The 23,940-nt window shown below is 39.1% G+C and overlaps 2 protein-coding genes across 4 annotated transcripts; one reads left to right on the top strand and one right to left on the bottom strand.

The window, feature by feature from the left end:
• Window positions 1–645: 645 nt before the first annotated feature.
• IRAK4 (interleukin 1 receptor associated kinase 4) lies at window positions 646–12,589 on the bottom strand. 2 transcript variants are annotated; one of them, XM_031589566.2, is made up of 11 exons: window positions 12,429–12,589; window positions 11,397–11,542; window positions 10,904–11,101; window positions 9,312–9,472; window positions 7,881–7,945; window positions 7,490–7,604; window positions 6,101–6,210; window positions 4,573–4,756; window positions 3,364–3,426; window positions 1,980–2,138; window positions 646–1,887 (listed from the first exon to the last, which is right to left on the bottom strand). In XM_031589566.2, exons 1-11 carry the CDS (start codon window positions 12,587–12,589, stop codon window positions 1,855–1,857), a joined length of 1,395 nt encoding a protein of 464 aa, XP_031445426.1. In that variant the 3' UTR covers window positions 646–1,854. The 2 variants fall into 2 exon arrangements, with proteins under 2 accessions (XP_031445426.1, XP_089994006.1); XM_090137880.1 differs by lacking the exon at window positions 646–1,887 and having other exon boundaries at window positions 1,999–2,255.
• Window positions 12,590–12,602: 13 nt separating this feature from the next.
• Window positions 12,603–23,549, top strand: PUS7L (pseudouridine synthase 7 like). Of its 2 annotated transcripts, none has more exons than XM_090137861.1 (9): window positions 12,603–12,808; window positions 12,986–13,828; window positions 14,280–14,439; window positions 15,910–16,105; window positions 17,665–17,763; window positions 19,014–19,095; window positions 20,222–20,499; window positions 21,731–21,784; window positions 22,400–23,549. In XM_090137861.1, exons 2-9 carry the CDS (start codon window positions 13,003–13,005, stop codon window positions 22,721–22,723), a joined length of 2,019 nt encoding a protein of 672 aa, XP_089993987.1. In that variant the 5' UTR covers window positions 12,603–12,808; window positions 12,986–13,002; the 3' UTR covers window positions 22,724–23,549. The 2 variants fall into 2 exon arrangements, with proteins under 2 accessions (XP_089993987.1, XP_031445425.2); XM_031589565.2 differs by having other exon boundaries at window positions 12,687–12,891.
• The last annotated feature ends 391 nt before the right edge of the window (window positions 23,550–23,940 follow it).

The raw sequence follows: 23,940 nt of genomic DNA, 5'->3' as shown, positions 1-23,940 counted from the left end.
TCGAGACGCTACTTTTAATGCAAAGGTAATACAAAAAAAAAAAAAAAAACCAAAAAACAACCCAGCTACTTTTCTACCAGGAACACAGAGGAGAGGAAGCTCAGTACTGTGTGAGCATGAATATCACAGACTTATTTGTAGTTCATCCCCTGCAACTCAGCTGAGCATCCCAAATACAAAGATGAGACGATTCTTCACATTTCCATACAAATAAGAAATACAGTGGCTGATGAAAAGTGTGTAGGCTCAAAAGGAAACTGGACAAAGAAGAGAGAAAATCAGATAGAGGTGTAACAAGCAATGAAGACCTTGAATCTTTCTCAAAAAGTTAATGAGCTGCAACCTACAAAACCATAATGCTCCACTGAAGTAGCACTGCCTACATACTGTCTGTCACAGTCACCTATCCCTTAGCAGCCACTACAGACTCACATCCCAACCACTTGTGGCTGTGCAGACCCCTCTGACCCACAGCACACTTCCTAGCATCTCTGGCTGTAGCCAAGGAGAGAACTGTTGCCCTTCATATACATATATATATATAGGCAACAACATGGATGTATTCTAGCCCTACAGCAGTAAGAAGCAGAAAAAAAATCTAGTAAGAAACCTTCAAGTAACAGCAAGAAGAGTTGTTTAAAAGAATTACTTAAACAGATTTTATTCTCATTTCTAGCAGCTTTTTTTTCCCCCTTCCAGCATTTGAGGTCCAGAAAATATGTTATGTGAAAATAACCTCTTTCACTGAGTAGGTGAGCAGTAGTCTGCTGGTCCAAAGTATCTGGAATCTTATTCACTTCATTCAATTTTGAGTCTGCTTTGATATGTCAATCTTTAAATAAAGCCACCCAAACAAAAACCACCCAAACAAAAACCTCAAAACACAGAAAGCTTTCTGCAGTAAGTTTGTGTATTTTTATACTTCATTAATATACATACACGTAAGTAAGAGCTTAGTGATTTGATTAAGGAGAATGCAGAATTAGTCCTAACTTATTGACTCCTTTAACAAAATAAACCATCAATATTTGCAATATCTCACATGGACTTTTCTCCTGACACATAAAATAAGAAGTAACTGTATGTCTTCCTATGAACAATGATTAAATGGTTCACCAGCAGAGCTCACCAGAAGAAAGCCACACATTTCTGCATTTGCACTGTGATGTAATTGCCCTGCCTGCAAAACTCAAAACTTAACAGATGTTCTGCAGCACTTATTTGAATGAAATAAATCCTGAGAAGGCTTTCTAAAAAATAGTCACATTCACGGGTGTTACCAGTTCGTTCACACTAATATGAACTCTCAAGCTAAAATGCTAAGTTTGTTTAAATGTGGGTACTGTTATTGCCTTCTGCCAACAAGATAACATAAGTGCCATTTACATCTACTAAACGTTTTTGTGTTCAGTAAAGAAAGGTCAAGTAGGCCTTCTCAAGAAAAGAAATTGCAGAAAAAACATCCACCTTGTTACTCTCACATTGCTTTGCTGAAGATACTTGATATGTGGCAAGGAGAAGTCAAAGAGATGGTAATACAGAAATGTGTTTAAAAACCTATGTAAAGGCTGTATCAGCAAAGCAGTTCGTTTGTTTATATCAAAAGAAAAGAAAAAAAAGCTTTCTCATGTTGAGGGTCCTGTGGCTATAGATGCATGAAAAGATGCCCAGTTAACAAAAAGAAAAAAAAAATTAAAAAATAGCATGGTGTCAAGCCACCTGCATGTCTTATATGTGGACCAGAAAGTTCTGAAAAGCAGAAAGGCTGATAATGTCACAGTAAGTGCTGATATAATTCTCTACGTGCTCCTGGTCTGCACTCCATTTAGACAACAGGTGCATCAGAAATGCATGTCACGTTTTTATCTCTTGTAAATACTGGTGGACCTGCAAGAGAACAGCGAGAAGTACAAGTAACTGACACCATAACTACAAACACCAATGGCTAAAAATAAGCCTTCAATCTGACAGCTACATACCATCTGAATATTTGGCCTCCTGTTTTTTTTCTCATTCAGACACTGATCAGCAAGTGAATACATTTTATGAACTGAAGCTGCATCCCAGTCACTCATCTTTACATCGACATAATCCTCTATTGTCGCCTCCTCATCCTCAATTTCATCCTTGATACTTAACTACAAGAGTTGGAACCAATGAGCAGAGAATACTGTTAGCATCTGAAGATCATAAATTCCACACGAACACTTTCACAACCTGCTTTTCAGTGTTCTTCATTTTTCTCAATCACTTTTCTAGACAAAGAATAACAACAACGGTTGGGTAGCATAATTATTCATCAGTATCTACCAAAACAATTTACAAGCGTGTAATAAAAACTTGTTTTTGAAGTTAGGGATGCCATATTGTCTCACACTACCCACTCCTTGTGCTCCCAAAAGGACATTAGAATAAACAGGTACCAATCAAATCAGAATCTAAAATGGAGTATAAGGTCTATCTTGTGAAAAAAAAAAAAGCCTGCTTTTAAAAAGAAGATAAGGAAAGAAGAAAAAAGCTCAAGGATTGTATCTGATAAAGATTTGGGTTCTCCAAGGTCATCACGGTTTAGGAGGATAAATATTAGGCCACTCCAGAAGATACAGCTTAGAGAAAGTACTCTATTAATAGCACACAGGTATTCCTAAAGCTGTGTATGTGTAAGAGGGTGATCAGCTATCAAATGGTGTGGAACAAAACCAAACCAAAACTCAGTGCTATTTCACACTTAGTAAACAACTAAGTCTCTATATGGAAAATCCTGGATTAAGTAACTTGAAATTTAAACTAAATGAAAGGCTAAATTAAGAGAAAGTTTATAAAATTTTTGATTGGAAAGAGTAAGCTCAGAGATACAGTTTCCAAATTAGCACGCTGAATTTCTAATTGAACATTAAAAGCAAAACATCCCAAAACAGCCCTTACATTCCCAATTTCCCCAAGGCCAAAAACCAAGGTATTTGCAAATAACTAGGAAAGTTGGAGAGGATGAAAAATGATACAAGACTAGTAAGAAGCATAAAGAATCAACTGAGATGAATACTTTAAAATATTCTGGTGAAAGAGGAACTATCAGAGTATCTGGTAAAACAAGAGTATGCTGGTAAAGCAAAATAGCATTGCAACAAGAAACAGTATCAGAAAAAAGAGAAATATAATACAGATTGGAAGACCATGGGGACTGGACACTTTCCTACCAGCTAAGAGAAAATGCTTAACTTCTAAAACAAAGACTGATACAAAAGCAATTTACTTAACTATTCATCAAGAGATGTAATTTGCTTGTCTCACTACCTGTTAACTGATGACTATTTTACATGAAATAATCCTGAAGGGAGGAAGAAAGCAGAAAAATAAAAATACCAGTAACTGTGGTTCCCGGTTTTCATCTACTGGCGGCAGACCTGTTATTACTTCTAGTAAGACCTAGAAGAAGAAAAAAAAAAAAAAATCAGAAGAGAAGAATACATTAATCCTCAACGTAGAAACTGTTTGAAAAGAGGAACATGATCCTCAGCCTTTCACACAAACACTCACAGGATCAGTACCTGTCCCATTGCACAGCCCACTACACAACTGATTGTTTTTGATGTTCCTAGCCTTCTTCTCATCATCTGCTATAAGCAGTGATGTTTGGCACTTTTCCACACCCTACACTGTGGTGCCTCTAAACAAGATGGAAGAATTTCCCAGATACTCAGATACAGAATTTGGCCTACATCCCTATGAAACCAAATGCCGCAAAGAAGGGAACGGATTCATTTTTCTCCCAGACAGCAAACAGTTGTTTGGGTTTTTCTGACTGGATATTCACTGTACTCAGCTTTGAGTCAAACCCCACACTGACACCATCCATTTGGTGACGAAACTCACTTTGAAAATCTTAAAGAAAACAATCCAATCACCTTTGTGTGAAATACTATGCAAGAAGTAGAAATGTTTTATGTTCATTTAAGCTAGCTAGAACTTGAAATGTTATTTTTCTCTGGTCTTCCACACACAAATTCTCTGGTCTTCCACACACAAATTCACACTTTAAGATAAGCACAGCAAGCATCATTTGACAGCAGGACAAGTGGAAATGGTTTTAAGCTGAGGGAAGGGAGATATAGGTTGGATGTCAGGGGGAAATTCTTTACGGAGAGAGTGGTGAGGTACTGGAACAGGCTGCCCAGGGAGGTTGTGGATGCCCCGTCCCTGGAGGTGTTCAAAGCCAGATTGGATGGGGCCCTGGGCAGTCTGGTCTAGCATTAGGTGGAATGGTGGTGGCCCTGCATGTGGCAGGGGGGTTGGAGATTCATGATCCTTGAGGTCCCTTCCAACCCTGGCAATTCTGTGATTCTGTGATTCTGTGATCAGCAGGTGCAACATTTTAATCAATATATTTGAACACTTCTAAACCACTCAAAGAGTAGAAACACTATTTAAGTGCACATGCACAGGGAGAAGGAGAAATAATAGATCAAAGTGGATTGTTTAATTTCAAATACTCTTGATTTTGTACACTTCCACCAATATTAAATCAATCAATAGAAAAATACAATCACATACAGCTCCCCTCATTCTACTTACTACCCCAAAGCTGAAGATATCAGATTTAGGAGTTATTTCTCCTCGCAGAGCTTCAGGTGCCATATAGGCTGCTGTTCCCACAACTCTATCTGTCATGATGGTTCGTGTGAACGTTACTGATGCTCTTGCAAGTCCAAAGTCCGAAATTTTGGGCACATACGTCTCAGTTAATAAGATATTTGCACTGGTGAAGAGGGGAGAAAAATGAAAAGAGTTTTCCAAAACAGTAAGTGGGTTTTAATACAGACTAACAACTCTTTAGTAACCAAATGCAAACTGCTATTCTGAACGTTTCTAGAAATAACAGATAACCCCAACAAAACACAAAAGAAAAACACAGCAAAATTCAGTACCAGAGCAGGCTGGAATTCTTAACCTCTACTCAGAACTAATAAAAGCTGGCTTTAATGGTTTATACCTATTATCTAATAAAATGTCAACTGTTACAAATTCCAGTGTCAAATGATTATCAATACTTGTTTTCTCCTGAAAGAGAAACAATACTGCTTAATGCTGGAACAATCTATGCTCTGTGTTTTTATCTCCAGCTTTTTACTGGTCTTACAGAAAATCTGAACAGTGAAAATGCAAGAAGTTGCAAAATGGAATCAAAGCAAAAGAAAAACAAAGTCAAATTCCATCCTGTAATACAATCAACTCACAGCAGTTAGAAAAGTAGAGCAGCATAAGGTGAGAAAACGCGTCCCTTCCAAGCACTGTGCATGTCCTGATGCTTAAGCAGGAAAGAAAGAAGAAACATGAGTTGTCAAAGCAGCAAGTACCTTTTATGGGTGAGCTGAAGCAAAAACTACTTCCTCACAGAATGGAAGTTCACAAAACCTATACAGCCTACATTTAGCAGAGGTGTCAGAAGCCAGAAAGCCACTGAAACATTCATCCATGACACCCAACCCATCGGTTGCTCCTTGTCAACCTACAAAAGAAGTGGGGTATCTGTCTAGGCATTTTCTTGAAACATTTTGACTGCTTTGTCATAGCAAAAAAACCAAAACAAACAAACAAAAAAAACCCAACAACCAAAACATCAAACTTGCTGTAACAAATAAGTGGACATAAATCAACCTGAAGGGTCCTTAAGCTTCATAAACCTGATTTAAGTCATTTTAATGTCTTCATATTAAATAGAAGAAAATAAAGGAGGCACTCAGAAATACTCTAGGAAAAAAAAATACAGTGGGTTTTAATCTGAAAAATTCCCAATTCAAAAATGTTCTGTGACAGCAGCTTTTTTGTTAGCAGCAATTGCAAAAGAACAGAACTCCTACGCCCCTTTGCAGTGCTCAGATAACATTTGAAAGTGACAGATTACAACAGACTCATAATTATCTTTAGAAGCCTGTATAGTCATGTCCTTGTGGCACAGACAAGATTATGGTGATGGATAGCACTTGCAGAAAGGATTGTGTCCCTGAGTAAAGCAAGTAAATCTTTCAGTCTCTTTTCTCTAGCAGACTTTAAAAGGGTACAACAACAAAAAAAGCACCCAATGAGTGTCAGTAGCTTTTACCTTTTAATGTCTCTGTGAATATGATTATTGTCATGCAAAAAGTTGATGCCACTCGCAGTACCTTGAGCAATTTCACACCTTGTATTCCAAGAAATTGGTGGAGTGCCATCCTTGAATAAGAACAGAGAAAGGAAAGCATAAATGTGAAAATCCAAAGTATATTTTTTCTAATAACACAAAATAAAAAAAAAAAACAATCCAGAACAATTACGTGCTACATTTTATGGCTTTCAAGTAATTACTTTTAAAAAGATGGATGGTATAGATCTCTCAATTTACATTTGCTGAGATATAGCCATTTGTCACCTTTAGTTCTCTTCCCCACATTTTGCATTAGATTAATTCACCTGGTACAAAACAGTTTACATTTAATTCTGACAATAAAAGATAAGCTGCGCTGCAAAGAACTACCTGCACCTACCCACACATAGTGCTTTCTATCAGCACTTCTTAATCCTGTCATAGCATCCTGCTGCCTCTCTCGCCTGCTCCTCAAAGCCCAGACAAGAAGCAGATGACATAAGCAGGAGTTAGCAAATTCACTGTGACTCCTGCTTTATCAGCAAGAACATAGTCAGTATACACATTCATCATGCATTTTACCTTACCAGATGAAGACTCTGAATTTATATTGTAAATTTGTCCCCTTTGTACCTTTGTTTTCTACTTTAGCTTTCAGTTACCACTATTCTTTCCAGCTCACTTACTGCTAATGGTAAGCAAGTGGATGGATGAACATCACACCCCTATTGAGGACAGTAATTTCTACAGGTTAGCTTTCACAGACTAACACAAACTGATGTGGACATTCAGCTAGCAGGTTACATCCAGCATACTGTTTGCATCACTCTAACAAGTGGCAACTTCCCTCCACCAAACAAAGTCACTGATTCCTTATTAAAGGCCAGGGCCACAAGATACGTCATTTGATTAAATCAGATGAAAGCACTGTATCTACACAAAATATTAATTTTAAAAAGTACACCCTGTTTCTTTAAGCACTTCCAAAAGAGATATGCAGACTATGAACATCACGTTACAGCTATTATCACAAGGGCAGTGAGCAAAGGGCAATTTTACAACACAAAATCTAGGAACAAGCAGAGAACAAGTCAATGTCAGATGTAGGAACAATACTGCAGCACCCTCCGCTCGTAGCAAATCTACAGCACAGCACGGACTTCAGGATACTGGCATATTACATTATATTGCTACTCTGCTTTGACTAAGCGACACTGGGCCAAAAACATCTATATGCCATGTTACTGGAAGACTAAGCATTATCATATAAGTCTTACTTCCAGAACACAGCAGTAGCAGAATACTGCTTAGCCACTACAGTTCCAAAGATATTTCAAAAATAGCTCCACTTAAAAAGATTTTACTTACCAGACAAGCAAGTCTGTCAAGCAGCGAACCATTGGGCATGTATTCATACACCAAACAGGGCTGAGCACCATCACTTGAGAAACCAAGCAATTCTACTAGATTTTCATGTTTACACCTAAAGCAAAACAATTCTATTCAGAGATGCTCTGCAAATCTCCTAACATTTGTGATCCCCAATCCCACACTCCAGCCTTCTCACACACAGGTACCAGCCATGTTTCTGCAGCAGTACTTAAATGTAAACTGCTTGTGATATGTGTGAAACATTCTCACTTAAGCTGAAAATTTAAGTTACACTGATAAAACAAAAAATAGGGACCATACTAAGGTGTTATCTGCCAACTTAGATTGTCTGAAAATGTTAGAGTGACATTTATGGTCCTGTACTTACTTTGCCATAATTTCTATTTCTTGATCAAATTGCTGTTTCAAATCCTGTGCACTAACATCAACCACCTACAAAGAGAGTACTTGACATCAATATTGCTGGATGTATTAAAATGCATGATTGCTCACAAAAAGATTAATATGTAAGCTTTTTTTTTTAGTTAGTTACACATTACAACTGCTTAACTGTTTACTAGATTTTTTTTTTTTTGTCTTTGAGTTCAGTTCAAAAAAAGTATCAGAACATGGTCTTTAGTTTTTTGTATCATGTAACATTATATTATTGGAGTAACTAATACAGTTTCAGTTTCAGCAGTCACCAAGTTACCATAGCAGGGCTTGGGTTAGACCCTTAAGACCATCTCATTCCAACCCCCTGCCTGGGCAGGGCTGCCACCCACCAGACTAGGCTGCCCAGGGTCCCATCCAACTGGCCTTGACCACCTCCAGGGATGGGGCACCCAAAGGCTCCCTGGGCAGCCTGCACCAATGCCTCACCTCCCTCACAGCAAAGAATTTATTCTGAATATCTGATCTAAACCTACCCTCGTCCTGTCACTACACGCACATGTAAAAAGTCCCTCTTCAGCTTTCCTATATGCCCTCTTCAGGTACAGGAAGGTTGCTATATAATATCCTCAAAGCCTTCTCTTCTCCAAGCTGAACAAGGCCAGCTCCCTCAGCCTGTCTTCATAGGCTCCATCTCTCTGATTCTGATCATCTCTGTGGCCTCCTCTAGACCCACTCCAACAGATCCATGTTCTATTGCTGGACAGCCCAGACCTGGATGCAGCATTGTAGGTGGGGCTCACAGAAGCAGAGTGGAGGAATACAATCATGTACCTTACCCTTCTAGTTACTCTTCTTATGATGTAGCCCAGGATACAGTTGGCTCTCCAGGCTGTGAGCACAGATTGGCAGTTTATGCTGAGGTTCAACCAGAACCCTTCTCCTCAGGGCTGCTATCAATTCATTTTATATCCAGCCCATGTTTGTGTATTTTATTTCACTGCAGTTTCCTATCACTAGTTATAACATATGTTATTCACAGAAAACATCTGTTACAAAGACTAAAATTATATGGTAATACTTATTTAGTTTATTTTGTGTGTCAATCTCCCAATGCACTGTGCCACAGAAATTAGAAGAGAAACCTCTTCTGCCCTTCCTGTGTGCAGGGGGAAGAGGGGAACGAAGGGAGCACCCTGCTCTTCCCAAGGACTGTCTGAGCCACTGCAAGAACTATAAAAATTTCACCTCTGGTCACTGTGACAGCTCACACCACCCACAGAACTACACAACAGTACTCTGAACCCAACTTATATTTAACATGGTGATACTTTCTGGAAATGTATTACTCAACTCTTCATAGATGATCAAGTCTATACTATCAATAACAAAGTTATTAGTTGGAAAAATGTTGAGGACAACTCACAGCAGCAAGCTTCTTGACAGCCACATTTCTGCCATTGATGTAGCCTTTGAACACAATGCCAAAGCCACCTTCCCCCAGCTTATTTCCTCCAGCTGATTCTGGTCGTTCATCAAAATTATTTGTAACACTTTCCAAGTCGTGAAAGCAAAAATTGTGGAAATCTAGAAGACACAATTGACATTTAGCACAGAACCACATTTTCACTCAAATAACAAGCATATTAAATAGATCCTCTACTTGCTACAACACAAATCTTGACAGAATGGAACCCTGTTGTCAGAGATGATGAAGATACCATTAAAAAAAATGCAAATACATACATGTAATCAGCTATGCGTAACTTTGTTCTCCGATGGTGTGTTGCAGCCTTCTGTGGGTTTTTTTTAATTAATGCTCATAATACAGGTAAAATAAACTAAACATGAAGCAGATCACAGAGAAAGCCACACACTGTGTCAGATGTAAATATATAACCACCACGTTTCTGGCAACAAAAGTTGAAATGCAGAAAGCAGTGGACCAATTATATACTAGATTACTTTCTTCAGTCAACTTTTTTCCAAACTTCTTAGTCATTTCTGATAACTAAGATCCAAATTCAAAGCACAAGGTGCAAAACAGTCTACAAAATCAGTACTGAAAGAAGGCAACGGAATTACCTATAGAACAAAACAGATAAAAATTTCACTGAAGCACAGTACTATAGGGGTTGGAAGGGACCTCTGGAGTTCATCTAGTCCAACCCTCTGCTAAAGCAGGTTCCCTACAGTAGACTGCTCATCTGGATGCTCTCCTGGGTATTGAACAACTCCTGAGAAGGAGACTCCACAACCTCTCCCCGGTTTTTCCCCATGTTCAGATGGAACTTCTTGTGTTCCTATTTGTGCCCACTGCCCCTTTTCTGTCACCATACACAGCCAAAAAGAGCCCAGTTCCACACATGCAAGAGTTGCCCATTAGATACTTAGAAGGATTGATAAGATCCCTTCTTAGTCTTCTCCAGGCTGAACAGGCATCTCAGCCTTTCCTCATAAGGGAGACACTTCAGGTCCCTCATCATCTTTGTGGCCCTTTGCTAGACTATCTCTAGAAGTTCCCTGTCTTTCTTGAACTAGGGAGCCCAGAACTGGACACAGTGTTCTAGATGTGGCCTTACCAGGGCAGAGTAGAGAGGGAGGATCATCTCCCTCGACCTGCTGGCCACTCTCTTTGTAACACGCCCCAGGATACCATTGGCCTTCTTGGCCACAAGGGTACACTGCTGGCTCATGGCCAACCTGCTGTCCATCAGAACATGCTGGTCCATCTCTGCAGAGCTCCTTTCCAGCAGGGCAGCCCCTAACCTGTACAGACGCATGTGGTTATTCATCCCCTAGTGCAGGACTCTACACTTCGGGTTGCTGAACCTCACACTGTGGCACTAGTGTGGCTACATAATATCTCATTTTCTGGTGTCTTATTTGCATTCACAGTCAGAGAGAACAAGATCGAAAAGCAAAAAGCATTCCATTGCATTCCTAGGACTTATTTCACACAGGTGAAGGTCAGATCAGCAAAAAACACTAACTCATTTTAACAAACTAAGCACCTACCTGTGTTACTAGATTGTGTGCTGCTGTTTTCTTGACTTAAACATGGAGGGACTGAAGGTTGCTTCTCTGTATTCTGAGACAAAACAGGCTTTACAGATGTCACTTCTTTTTCCTGTATAGGCTGTTGTTTCTCATGTACAGGCAAAGTTTCCTGTGAAGAAAGAGGTAATGTAACTTCCTGTGCCATCCCAACAGCTTCTGAAAATGGAATTTAGAAAAAGTGTTAACCAGATTAGAAATCAGAAAACATAAATAACATTATGCCAGTATTTACTAAGGTTATATTCTTCCACCGCATGTAAACTGCAGGGCTTTTATTTCAACTTGGAGAATTCTAGCCCACTTCCATAAAACTCTTACTGTAAATAATGTAAAATATATCCTCTTTTGGTTATTTTCATCTAATCCTTTCTGATCATCCAGTTACTGTGAAGGTCACTAGCATCATACAGACATGGGAACACAGCACAGAATGTATACGGGTAACAGTTACCTGGAAGCAAAAGACTTGCTGGTGCCAGAAACTGGTTCCTAATCAGCAGATCCACAAGGTCACCAACCGTACAGTTTGTTGTTCCCCAGTCATAAAGCAATTCAAACGTGGGACTCTTTCCCATTTGCGCAAATGCTTCAAATCTCCTTAAAAAGAAAAATTAAAGCTAACTTTGAAAAGAAAAGTAACAGGGAGAACCACCAAGAAAGGAGTGTAATTAATGGTAAATAAAAAGACACAAAATTCACCATGTAATGAACTGTACTTCAGCAGTACAAGAGAAGTACTGCTACATACAGACCTTATGAAAGCGCAAGTACAACCCCCCATACACAAAATGACACCAAAGAAATGCAAACTTGGGTAAAAATACACATTCTACGTTTGTCCAGAGCAAATACTCTGTGGGGCTTATTCCGATTTCCTCAGTCAGTTCTCTGTGGCTCTCATAGAACCGTTTGAGTTGGAATGGATTCTTAAAGGCCATCCATTCCAACCGCCCTGCCCTGAACAGGGACACCCACAGCCAGGTCAGGCTGCTCAGCACCACACCCAGCCTGACACCAAATGCTCCAAGGATGGGGCATCCACTACATCTCTGGGCCCCTGTTCCAGTGCCTGTCAACTGTTAGTGCAAAAGACTTCTTCCTCGTATCCAACCTAAATCTCCCCTCTTTAAGTCTGACACCATTTCCCCGTGTCCTATCACCACAGACCCCTTGAAGAGTCAGTGCCCTCCTTTCTCACAGCCCCTTCAGACACCGACAGGCTGCCTGAGCTCAGCTTTCCCCGCAGCCTGCCCCTCTCCAGGCTGAACAGCCCCAGCTCTCTCAGCCTGGCACGACAAGTCTTAATTGTGTCAAAAGCAAACTAGAGAGGAACTACGAGGCACAGAGTTCCGTCGGGAAGCACTGTGTGAGGCACGTTCCGAGCGCTGCTGTGCACGGGCCGCCGCAGGCACACACGTCAGACACAGGGATGCCCGTCCAGCGGCGGTGAACGCGGTTACGTCACGGGACGGCCACGCCAGACCTGATGTGCGCCTGGCTGTATCTGCTCTCTCCAGCCGGGTCGGTGATGGCCGCGGCCAGCCGCTTCCAGCCCTCCTGCGGGTCGAGGAAGTCGGCCAGCTGCCTCAGCAGCCCGTAGCGCAGGCTGCGGACGTAGGTGGCGGCGGTGACCGGCTGGCTCATGGCGGGACCAGGAACCGCCGACGGACGGGGCAGAGCCCCGGCTACGTAGCCGGAACTCGATCTCCCCGCCGAGGCTGTTCCGAAGCCGTGACGCAACCTCCGCCGCACCGCCTCCCGCTTCCTGCAGCGAGGAGGACCCGCCCTCCCGCAGCGCGCCACGGCCGGCAGGCGAGGTTGGGGGGGGGGGAACTGTTCGCCGTTCCCCCTCTCCTGGACGAGGTAGCGGTGGCCGGGGGGTCGGTACCAGCGGCGCCCCCTGGCGGCCGCTCTGGGAGCCGGGGCGGCTCTGCCTGCAGTCGGCGGTAGGGGGATGATTTCCCTCTGTTTTCTGTTTTCCCTCTTTTTTTTTTTTTTAATTTTTATTAGTATTGTTATTAATTTTTTCTCCTCTCGCAGCGGCGGGCAGGGGAGTCATGCTGCGCTCCCTCAGTTACGTGACCGATCACACCGGCTTCCGCGGGACAATCAAGAAGGCGCCCGCTGACTTCGTGGTGCGGGAACTGGAGCTGCCGCAGCGCCCCGCGCCGCCCCGGGACCTCAGCCCGCCGCAGCCCAACCCGCCGGCAGGGCGACCGCCCGCTGCCTCCGCCACAGCCAGCGCCGGGGCTGAGGGCGCGGCGGTGCCGGCCAGCCGTGACCCCGTGACGTACCCTGAGCGGAGCCGGCGTGCTGCGGGCTGGAAATCCGGCCCGGAGGCAGCCGCTCTGTTGGATTCCCTTTTGGGAAAGCCCGCGAGCGAAAGGCTTACTAAATTTGCTTGTGATCTGAAGGAAGCGTGGGACTCGGAAAGGGGTTGTGATGCCGGCGCCGGGGAGTTCTCTCTGGGAGCCGTGGTGGATAAGAGAGATCGGGCCGATTTGCACGGCGCCATCAGGCAGAGATTCCCCTTCTTGGTCACTGTGACAAAAGACAACGAAATGGTTGTGAAAGGGAACGCTGACTACAGAGAACTCTGTCAGCTAGTGACTGAAAAGGAAACAAGCGATTTCTTTAAATTTTTAGATGCCAAGCTAGAAAATTCCACCTTTTCTTTTGAGCCTGATGGAAATAAGGAGCACAGAAAAATAGTTCACCACTTCATCAATAAAAAATTTGGGAAAATTTTAGAAACAAAGTCTTTCACTGTGGCAGATGTCAATTGTAAGCCAAGTATGTCAATAATGGTGAGGTTTAGAGGGAAAAGTTGCTCCAGAAAGAGGTCTGCTGATGGCTTCCAGATAAAAGAAGATGTTTATACAGGTAAACATTACATTTTTAGTGGAAGTGTGAGGTGCTGTGGTGTTCTGCAGTAATACTGACCATCAGAATCATTTTAGAATGCTCAGTGTGGTCCAGTATGTGGATTTAAGAAGATGTGGGCAGCTTAGCGAGTTCAGATTTAATTTATGATCTCATTTCTTAATGGTGTTGCTAGCACAAAGTCAGGTTACTGGAATTGCATTGCATTTGATCAGGTACTATGAAAGCCAGCATCGGGGTTTTTATTGTTCTCACTTTTGTTTATTGTGCCTTTATTCTTTTCTTTCAATACTGAAAATGTCCTGTTTCCTTTAGTTCTGTGGAGTGGGAGTTGTCTCTGCAATTGTCATGCTGTTATGGTTTGAAAGGAAGAACCTGCAATCTGCTATGGCAGAGCACCTGTATGATTTAGAAGTGCAAATTTCTAATAATTCTGAGATGATTGTTTCAGCTTTCACCCTTCAGAAAGAAAATCTAGAAACACTGGAAGCAATCAGCTTCTTGGCTGCTGAACTTGGAGTTCTTCCCTCAGACTTCAGTTACACCGGCATCAAAGATAAGAAGGCCATTACGTACCAACTGATGGTTGTGAAGAAGGTTACTCCTGAGAGGTACTGACAATCAGGGTAGGACTATTCTAATTTGCTGTTAAGTACCAGCAGAGTGCAAGCTGCTGCAAAGTTCCTAATGCTTTGACTTTCCCTCCTCCCATCTTAGACCACAGTGGCAATGGCTTTAATGTTTTGTGGCTTCAGGGTATATAGAGTGTAGCATTGAAGTCCCCCAGTGGAAATTTAAGAAAAATTTTCTTGTCATACTATGAATATACAGTATTATCTATCCTTCCAATTCTTGATCACGTGACCCACTTCTTAATTTAAATTCACCCACTATCTGGAAGAGAGAGGAAACCTATACAGAACCAACAGTTTTATCTTGTGGTTCACAGGCAACAACATAACCACCTTACAGAGATTAAAAACAAACAAGCAAAAATACCTTTAAAGTAAATAACTGCAGTTATACTTTGGACAGATGCTTATTTTGAGTGTTGAATATCAACTTCTATTATATTGTGCATCACAGAAACATGAGACTAAGCAAAGAAGATGTCAGCATGCATGAGGATAGGAAATACATTCTGGATATCTTGCTGATAACACATTCTCATTTTTTGCCAACTCGGTGGGTAAAAAATAAGTATTGAAGTTCTGCAGTTGCAGTAAAAAAAATTGCTGGTATAAAAAACACAACTTATTTCTTCCTCAACTTTAACTTTCAAATAAAAGAAAGTAGAATTTATGCTTTCAGGGTTCAATACTAACTCAAACAACTATCAACAGTAAATTCCATTGCAAACTAGGCCATTTGTTCAAGAGTATTAGCAAAATGGTTGCTTCCAAGCTGCTGGTTTATCAGGAAAAATGGTTTACTGCAGTGTTAACGTGTTGTTTAAAATGTAAGCTGAAAGTTTCCCTTCAATTTAATTACTTTCTTATATATAAGAACAGAGAGATTGAGTGGATACTTTAAAGGGCAAATACTTGAGCCGTCAGCTGCATTTCCAATTACAAGCATGTGCAAGCATACTCAGAGAATTGGTGTTCTGAGTTTGTTTCTTTAAGACTTATTTAACAAGAGCGAGCAAATTGTTTTGGAGACTGCTAGAGTGGCAGACATTGCTTTTTCCTTTTTCTTTTTCTCCTCTCTTACTCTCTTTTTCTTCTCTCATCTCCTGTTCTCTTTTCATGAAAAGCAAATTTCTAGGACTTCTAACTTCTTTGTTCAATAAAAAGAATAAAATTCAGTTTGGGTGCCTTGAGAATGTTCAGTGAATTGCTTAATTCCCATACCTGTCAAGCTACAAAACATAACTGAAGCAAATAGTCTGAAGATATTTATGGACTGCAGCTAAATTTTTACACTATCTCTAAATTTGACTTTACTTTCTCTGTTTTAAATCTCTTTTGAGCTCTATTAAATCTTTTTAATTCTAATGCAAATGTAAAGAAGACATTTTATTACAAGTTGTATAGCTTTAATTGCAGGTGGCTCATATTTTCTCCCAATTATTTATGCAGGTTGAAAGACATTGAAAGCAAACTGGAAAAAAAGGGCATGAGAATACACAACATACATTCAGCACACCAGCATCTTAGACTTGGTCAGCTGAAAGGCAATCACTTTGATATAGTTGTGAGAGATCTCAGACACCACAGTCATGATTCTCCCGTAGATCTGAAAGAAAGAATATCTGAAGCAATGGAAAATATTGAGGTAAAAAGCCACTTGGCTGCAATAAAGAGCAGGGTTGTAATGGCAGAATAATAGCAATATTTCCTTCCTTGTGACACTTTTTTTGCTATTTTTGCAAAGCTGCCTCCTGAAAGGTGACCACGTGTGCATTCCTTTTTATGTTATGGATCTCAATCCCTAACATGGTGCAGAAAGACAAATGGGATGTTTGGTAGTAAATGAGTATTGATATATGGGCTATTGTGGCACAGATCTAAGGCCAACCAAAGTGCTGTGTTTTACAGCACTTTTAAAAAAATATACATGTCAACTTTTTGCCTTTTCTGGTCATGTGAACAAAATACATAGTTGGCTTCAGGGAAAAAAAATATGTTTATTTCCATGACACAAATACATCTGAAATGTCTTTAGAAGACAAAGAAGATTGTTTGAAATTCAGTGGATTTTGACTGTAGACTCACCCTGAAGAAAATCTCATCATCAGGCATTCTTCAATCACTGAGAAGTATAGAAGAAAATCATGAAAGAGAAAAAAGTTTAGGCATTTTCTATGGCACTAATTTTCTTAACCTTTCTTTCTAAGCAATAACTATTATGCAGATTAAGATGATTAATCCTGAAATAAAGACTTCAATGAAAGCAATCTAGTGTGCAAAAACAAAATAAATGATATGTACTGTAGAAAATTTTGGAAATTAGTTTTACTACTGAAAAAAAAGAACACACAACCAAGTGGTTCTTTAATGCTCTTCTGTCTTCTGCATCTCCCTTTTTTTGTTTTGCTGTTTGGGAAAATGAACAGAAATTCCTTTGGTGTCCTGCTTTCTTAGAGTTAACCTATTCAGATGAGATGATGAATGACAGAAATGGCATCTGTATTGATCCAAAATAAGGATTTTTCATCCTCCATGGAAATAAAATTGCATGTTGGTCCTAGGGGAATGCAAAACAAGGTTATATAATTTGAATTGACTTTCTGCCCCATGGATATTTGTTAATTATTCTTTTTGTTTTAGAAAAGGGTAGAGGTCACGTGGTGGTGATTTTGCTGCCCTCATGTGACTTACCACTCATCAGGAGATTTAAAATCCTGGTTAGCAGAAATGCTTACTCTTGCTCTTTACTATGTTAATAATCATGCAAACAATCTCATGAGAAAGAAGATGAGAATTTTAAGGAAAAAATATCCAACAGCTGCTACTGTTCATTACATCTGCTATGCTTCGTTTGCTTCAGTAGAGATTTTATAATTCGGCACATAGAAAGAGCTCAATTACTTTGACTTGAACTGTAGTAGTGCTTATAATAATTACACAGAAATTTCCTTGTTTCATTTATCTATTTTTTTAAAAAGGAAGAGAAGATAAGTCTTGATTGTCTTTTTAGACGTTTCTAACTTAACAGCTAAAATATTGTAATGAAACAGGAGTTAAGATTTTGTTGTCTGTTATTTCTAATTTAAAAAAAGCAGTGTGTGTATTTTGGATATAAATACAGAACTTTGTGTGTTGCATGCTCAAACTCACTAATAGTATCCAATATTTTGATGTTTTTAACACATTCATTCTTTCTAATTCTAGGCAAAAGGTTTTGTGAATTATTATGGACCTCAGCGGTTCGGACAAGGACAAAATGTTCAGACAGATCAAATAGGATTGGCTCTACTGAATGAAAAAATGGTATTTTCACTGTGTGATTTAAATACTTACTGTCAAGTTCATTTCATGTTATAGTTGCCATATCTGGTGCTCAGTGCTGACCTTCCCAGTGAGCAATTTCATTTGTGAGATGAACCCATATGTGTGCTGGAAGTAATTGCCAAATCAGTTTTGACAACAGAAGCATGAAAACCTTCCTTCTGAGTTAGAAAAATCTGTTTTAATCAGCAGGTGTAGCTGTAAGCTGTTCAGGAATTGATTCTTCTGTCTGTAACGTGATTGTCACCATGCCTCTTCTCAAGGAAGTGGTTGCATTCTTACAAAGGTTGAACACTAAAATGAAGCTATATTTATACAGTGCTTATCTGGGGTCCTTTTTGCTTCCTAACCTATAAACTCTTTAACCCACTGGAGGTCTGTACTCTTACAAATGTGGCAAGATACTACATAGGACCACATGAAAGGATTTGCTTTTGCAATACCATGCTAATTTATCCGCTGTATAGCAGAGATTTCTCCTTTTCATAATTCCTTGGCTACCTTCCCAAAATCTTAGTTCTGAGTAATTATTCCCTGTAAGCTAAGGAGACCTTACTCCTTTAAGTAATCATTTGTAAGATAGGAGTCATATACTTTTCATGGTGTTTGGCTCAGATTTAAAACAGAATCAAACTCTTAAAAGTCAGATGAATACTTGAGTATCCTCTTCCTCTAATCTTGTTTTGATTCTGAGAAATCAGGAAAATTTATCCTGCAAATATAGGGAGAATCTGACATTTTGCATGTTAATATTAGCAGTTCACACACGTATCAATTCCTGCAGAGTAATGATGTAAGTATCCAGTTTTAACTCAGTTACTTTTGAATTTAAAACATGCAGAAACTACTATTTGTATTTAAAATGTACCAATATATGCTTGCACAGTCCAGCGCAGAGGAAGACAAGAACAAAATGTTAATAAAACAGATAAATAGTGATAGTCACAAGTTGATTTTTGTGGCAGCAAATTGATTCTCTCCTGGTTGCAAGTAGCAGGGGTTAGCTTAATGTTTTCCCAGTTGCAGTGTCAGATCAGTATAAAAGCAATTGTTGCCTCTCTGTGTGAGACTGTGGGAAGTGCTGTGTCTGTGTTACATGCTGGAGGAAAAGAAGAGGAAGGAATCTTCCAGCTCAGTATAGAATTATGGCACAGATTTGTATGCACTGTTGTCTGTTTTGTTGAGAAATGGTTATTTTTAAATGCAATAAATGTAAATTATGTTTTTTAAAGGTGAAAGCTGTAAAATTATTCTTCACACCTGAAGATACTGATGACCCTGTAAATAATGCCAAAAGATACTTTCTTCAAACTGGTAAGGCCACTTAAATTATCTATAACTCTATTCATTGTAGTACCACGAGAGAATGAAGTGTTGCTGCACAGAGTGACACTTCTTATTTTGCTGCCTCTATACCACTTGTAGCTTATTCCAAGGAACTCATTAGAATTTCATATCTAATTTTTGAAAATAAGATCCAAGTCAGGCCTTGGATGTGCAAATCTAGTGGAATACTACTGTATTTCAAGTGCAAGATGGAGCAGAAACCAATATAGCAGTCATTTTTTTTTAAGCAATTTTGGCCTGCTTCAGTCTGTTTTCTTTTGAAATATAATTTTTCCTCTCTAATTTAAAAGGAAGTATGGAGAATGAGGCACCTAACTTGCACTCAGCACTTAACATGGGTGGGCATCTAATTTTCAGAATTTTCTATATTAATCTTATATCTTGTTTTTTGCATCTTTGGGCCTGACTTTTATGTCTTTTTAATTACTTATCTTCTTCCATGCTTTCCCATGATCCACAGTCTTTTGTTTTTTTATCTGAATTCAACAAAACATACCAAAGACACAGTGTGCTAAGTAAAATGCTCTTTGTCATATTCATTGTTGTCATCATTCAAATTAACTTTCCCTCCAAAACTAGAAATTTTGAGTTGCTCTTGACTTCAGATGCTTGATCTTTTGAAATCTTCTTCAAGTTAGCCTGCGTATCCTTGTACATTGGTAGAACAGCTATAGTGTATAGCTTGAAGAGGCACAGATACTTTGCACAGATACTTTGCACAGATGAGATGATTATTCTGTGCCTTACATTGCTATATGGTGTATTGAAAGACATCGGTGCAGACTCTGAAAACAGCAGCGTGCCTTTTTGTAGAAGCAAAAGGCTGTGCAATGGCTCCTTCAGATAATCACTCTCTAGAAGAAAAATTAAGTAGGAAAAATATGTAAATGTTTAAATTTTTATGTTTTGCATAATATAGTACAAATAGGATTAAATTTAATTTCATTGTGGTTAAGGCTCAGACCTGAAAATAAAGAGGTTATCATCATTTTTCTTCTGACCTATTTAATCTGTTTAATGTGTTTTTCTTTTCCTGACAGGAAGTATTAGAAAAATCAATGATAACTTATGTGGTTATTTTTGTTTATCTCAGAAGATGCAAAGGGGACACTCACAATGCTGCCAGAATTTAAAGTGAGAGAGAAGATGCTGTTACGTGCCTTACATCGCTACGGTGTAAATCAAGAAGGCTGTACTAAAGGATGGCTCAGTATTCCTCATTCAATGCGCATATTCTACATCCATGCTTATTGCAGTCAAATATGGAATGAAGCAACATCATACAGGCTGAAGACTTATGGTTCCAAAGTTGTTGAGGGTGATCTGGTCTTCTCAGAAGAAAATGATGAAAGCCTTTCCCTGAATGACAAGGTGAGTTTTTACAAAGTAGTTCTTGTAAAGAAAAATTTGCTTAATATTTCTGTATTCAATTACTTGAATACATTAAGGTGTCAGACAGTAATCGAGTGCTTTCATTTTGATTTGTTCATTTAAATACTTAGAGACAAAGGTGAAAAAAGTGAGCATTTCAATTTGAATTACCACCAGTAGATATATGTTCTAGATGTATTTTAATAGCTCTTGTCTATTTTGACCATTTGTTTTATTCAACGGAGGAGGAGAAACAGAATGGCAAAGTTGATGTAAGAACTTAGCCTGCATGGTGTCTGATGCTCTTCTTAGGACCTTGCTGGGGAAAACCTTCAGGCTGAACCTATGTTCCTAGAATCATAGAATGGTTTGGGTTGTAAGAGCCCATTAAGATCACCTAGTTCCAACCCCATGCTATAGGCAGGGACACCTCCCTTGAGACCAGGTTGCTCAAAGCCCCACCCAGCCTGGCCTTGTATGCTTCCACAGAGGGTGCATTAACAACTTCTCTGGTCAGTCTGTCTCAGGGTCTCACCACCCTAACAGTGAAGAATGTCTTCCTAATATCTAGTCTGTATCTGCTCTTTTCCAGTTTAAAACCATTTTCCCTCATCCTGTTGCTACTGTTATCAGTCAGTGTAGATCTGAGTGTTGTTCTCAAGGTTAGACCTTACCATTCTTTCTGTGGAGGCATTTAACTTTCTCCTAATCATAAGGTAAAGCATAGAATTTTGCAGTGTTTTACTGGAAAATGAATGGAGTTGTGCTTAGGTAAAATGTATCTCCTTTCTTGAGTGGAAATTCTTATAGATACTAAGCAAGAGTACTTCAAAGGTTACTGAACAATTTCCGGTCCCTGAAAAGGGTAACTGTTTCCATTGTGATTTTTCTTCAATAATGTTTTTGGGAAAAGATGTTAATAAACTAAGTATGAAAAACGGAGCTGCCAAGCATTGTACTAAGTTACTGAGTTTAATGTATATTCCTATTTAATGTAATACGTTCCAATTCATTTTTTTTCTTTTGATGATGTTAACACAAGACTGTAGCTCACTTTATATTAAGCATCTGTAATATTTTTAGATTGAAATAGATTATTTGCCTTTACAGTAGTCAAATAACATCAAAATCCTTTAAAATTTTAGGAGTTCAGTCTGTGATTCCTATAATAATCTCTGTTTTATTTCAAGAAAGTTTGTTTTTCTTAACATCTCTTTACATGTGTTGTCAGGTTCATGTTGTCACTGCTCTGGAAGAGTCAGCTAACAAGTACTCTATACATCAAGTAAGTCTGTATGAAAAATTCTGTGTTGTTGATTTCTATTTGATTAAAAGTTTTGTTTTTAAAAGAATATGATAAAATTAACTGGTGCAGTCTCATTTCCTACCAGAATGAATACTGAAGAAAATAGGTGTGAATTAAACTGCACTCTGAAAAGTGCAGTTTAACAAGAAGAGAAGAATGCTTACTTTGTAGTGGAAGTTAGTACAATGTCATTTGCAGTATGGTAGCACTTTTCTTGGAGTTGAATGTAAATATTTCAAAATTTTTTTTAGTCTATTTCTGGGAAAAATGCTCAAGGGTCACTGACATAATTTTTGAACGTTCAGAGCATCATGAAGTCATACATATGCAACTTAATGTCTTCTTTGCTGTACCTTTCCCAGCAAACTAGGTGATTCATGTTAGTGTACTTCTAGTTCATTTTAGAAATCATGACATATTTATTATTTTGTTCTGTCTTTCCCTTAAATTACATCCAAGATACCTGCCTTGCACAGTTGTTTTTAGAAAAAGTAGCTGCCTTTTAACTATTTCAGGCCCCCAACACATTTAAAATTGTAATCATATTTTTTAAAGGGAAATCACTGAGCTTTATTTTATTTTATTTTTTTGAAGGTTGTTCTTCCAATGGTGGGCCATAGTATCAAGTATCCAAGTAATAAAGTTGGGCAGTGGTACTGTGAAAGACTTTCTAAGGATGAGCTGCAGATGTGCAAATTCCGAGTGCCTCCATTGCAGCTGAATATACCTGGGTGCTACAGACACATCTTGAAAAATGTTCAGAATCTTTCCTATTTTTTGGAAGGCAGTGAAGAAGGAAGCAAAGTTGAAGACAACCATCTGAATGAGTCAAAAGTGTCTCTTCATATATCATTTGACCTCGATCCTTCATGCTATGCAACAGTCTGTCTCAGAGAAATAATGAAATGTGACTTTTAAGATTTCAGTTAATGAAAGACTGCATGAATTTTATACCAATGGTTATATTTTTGTATAATGCAAATAATAATAATAATAATAACAATAATAAATCACAATTTCAAATCAGAAACAGAAAAAATTAATAGATTGAGATTCATACTGACTGGGGAAGAAAACCACCAGAATCCCAGTTCCAGAAACATTCCAAACCCTAAATGCAAATCTGGAGTAAAAAATGCAAAGCTATGTGTCGTGTCAGAGAGGTTTAACAGAACTTAAAGAAGCTGTGGGCTGCAAGCATGAATTTCACACTTGCACAGAAAACCAGCTTGCAGTTATGTCCTGGAAACATGTTTGCAGCAAACAGACGTATCTTTTATTTCACAGTCACTTTTTAAAAGCTGATTGATACTAAATATTCAGGGACAGTGAGTAGCAATTATGTCACAAGTTGTAACCTACAGGAATGGAGCCAAGAAGCTGCTGTACTGAGATTCACTGAATTTGTTCTGTTTTCATTGCATTCTCGTACCAAGTGCTAAAGGTAGAAGTCCTGAACCAAGAGTAACAGATTACCTGTCACACTGTCAGTCATTTGAATACTACAGTTTAAATTAATGCTGATGATTCCAGGACTACGTTGTACATAACTTTCTAGATAGTGCTTATTCAAGTAAGCTCAGTAAGATGAGGTGTGTAATTAATATAATTGCAAAAGAGTTCATAGTAAAAACCAAACACTGATTTATTGTATACAGGGAGGAGACTCTATTCCTATTACTGTAAGGTCTTATGGTGACAAAGACTTTTTAATGGAACCACTTCTGGGAAAAAAAAATAAAAACTTTTATATTCTTTTCTATTTTATATTTAAAATGTTAACTGTGATAAAATGAGTGCATCTGTGGACAAAGGAAGAACAAAGAATGTAATTTACCTTGACGTTTCAAGACTATTCTTGTAGCAAAGTTTAGAGGTGTTTTCTAGATGGGTTTACAAATGAGATAAAACAAAAAAGCAATTGGAGGAGGTTAGAAGAATAGTGGTTAATGGGTCATGTCCTAGTTGGAGTGAATACCCTAGAGGTCTCTCCTGGGGGGTCTGTGCTATTTAGTGACTTTGTCAGTGACCTGGAATGGGGCATGTAGTTCACCTTCAACAAGTTTGCAGTTCACACCAACATAAAGAAACAAAGGGAAATACTGGGGAAATCTGTCTGTCTTTTAGGGGGACAT

Source organism: Phasianus colchicus, chromosome 1, assembly GCF_987193195.1.
Source record: "Phasianus colchicus chromosome 1, bPhaCol1.hap1.1, whole genome shotgun sequence".
NCBI classification, from domain to species: Eukaryota; Metazoa; Chordata; class Aves; order Galliformes; family Phasianidae; genus Phasianus; species Phasianus colchicus.
Note: the sequence above shows the minus strand (reverse complement) of the source record. Positions and strands in the feature narration are given on the sequence as shown.

Coding starts and splice junctions, on each gene's coding strand:
- IRAK4 (XM_031589566.2), bottom strand. CDS start 12,589: ATGAGCCAGCCGGTCACCGCCGCCACCTACGTCCGCAGCCTGCGCTAC. Junction 9,473..10,903: donor CACACAATCTAGTAACACAG/GTAGGTGCTTAG, acceptor TGTGTCTTCTAG/ATTTCCACAATTTTTGCTTT. Junction 2,139..3,363: donor ACCGGGAACCACAGTTACTG/GTATTTTTATTT, acceptor CAACTCTTGTAG/TTAAGTATCAAGGATGAAAT.
- PUS7L (XM_090137861.1), top strand. CDS start 13,003: ATGCTGCGCTCCCTCAGTTACGTGACCGATCACACCGGCTTCCGCGGG. Junction 16,106..17,664: donor AAGCAATGGAAAATATTGAG/GTAAAAAGCCAC, acceptor TTCTAATTCTAG/GCAAAAGGTTTTGTGAATTA. Junction 20,500..21,730: donor GCCTTTCCCTGAATGACAAG/GTGAGTTTTTAC, acceptor ATGTGTTGTCAG/GTTCATGTTGTCACTGCTCT.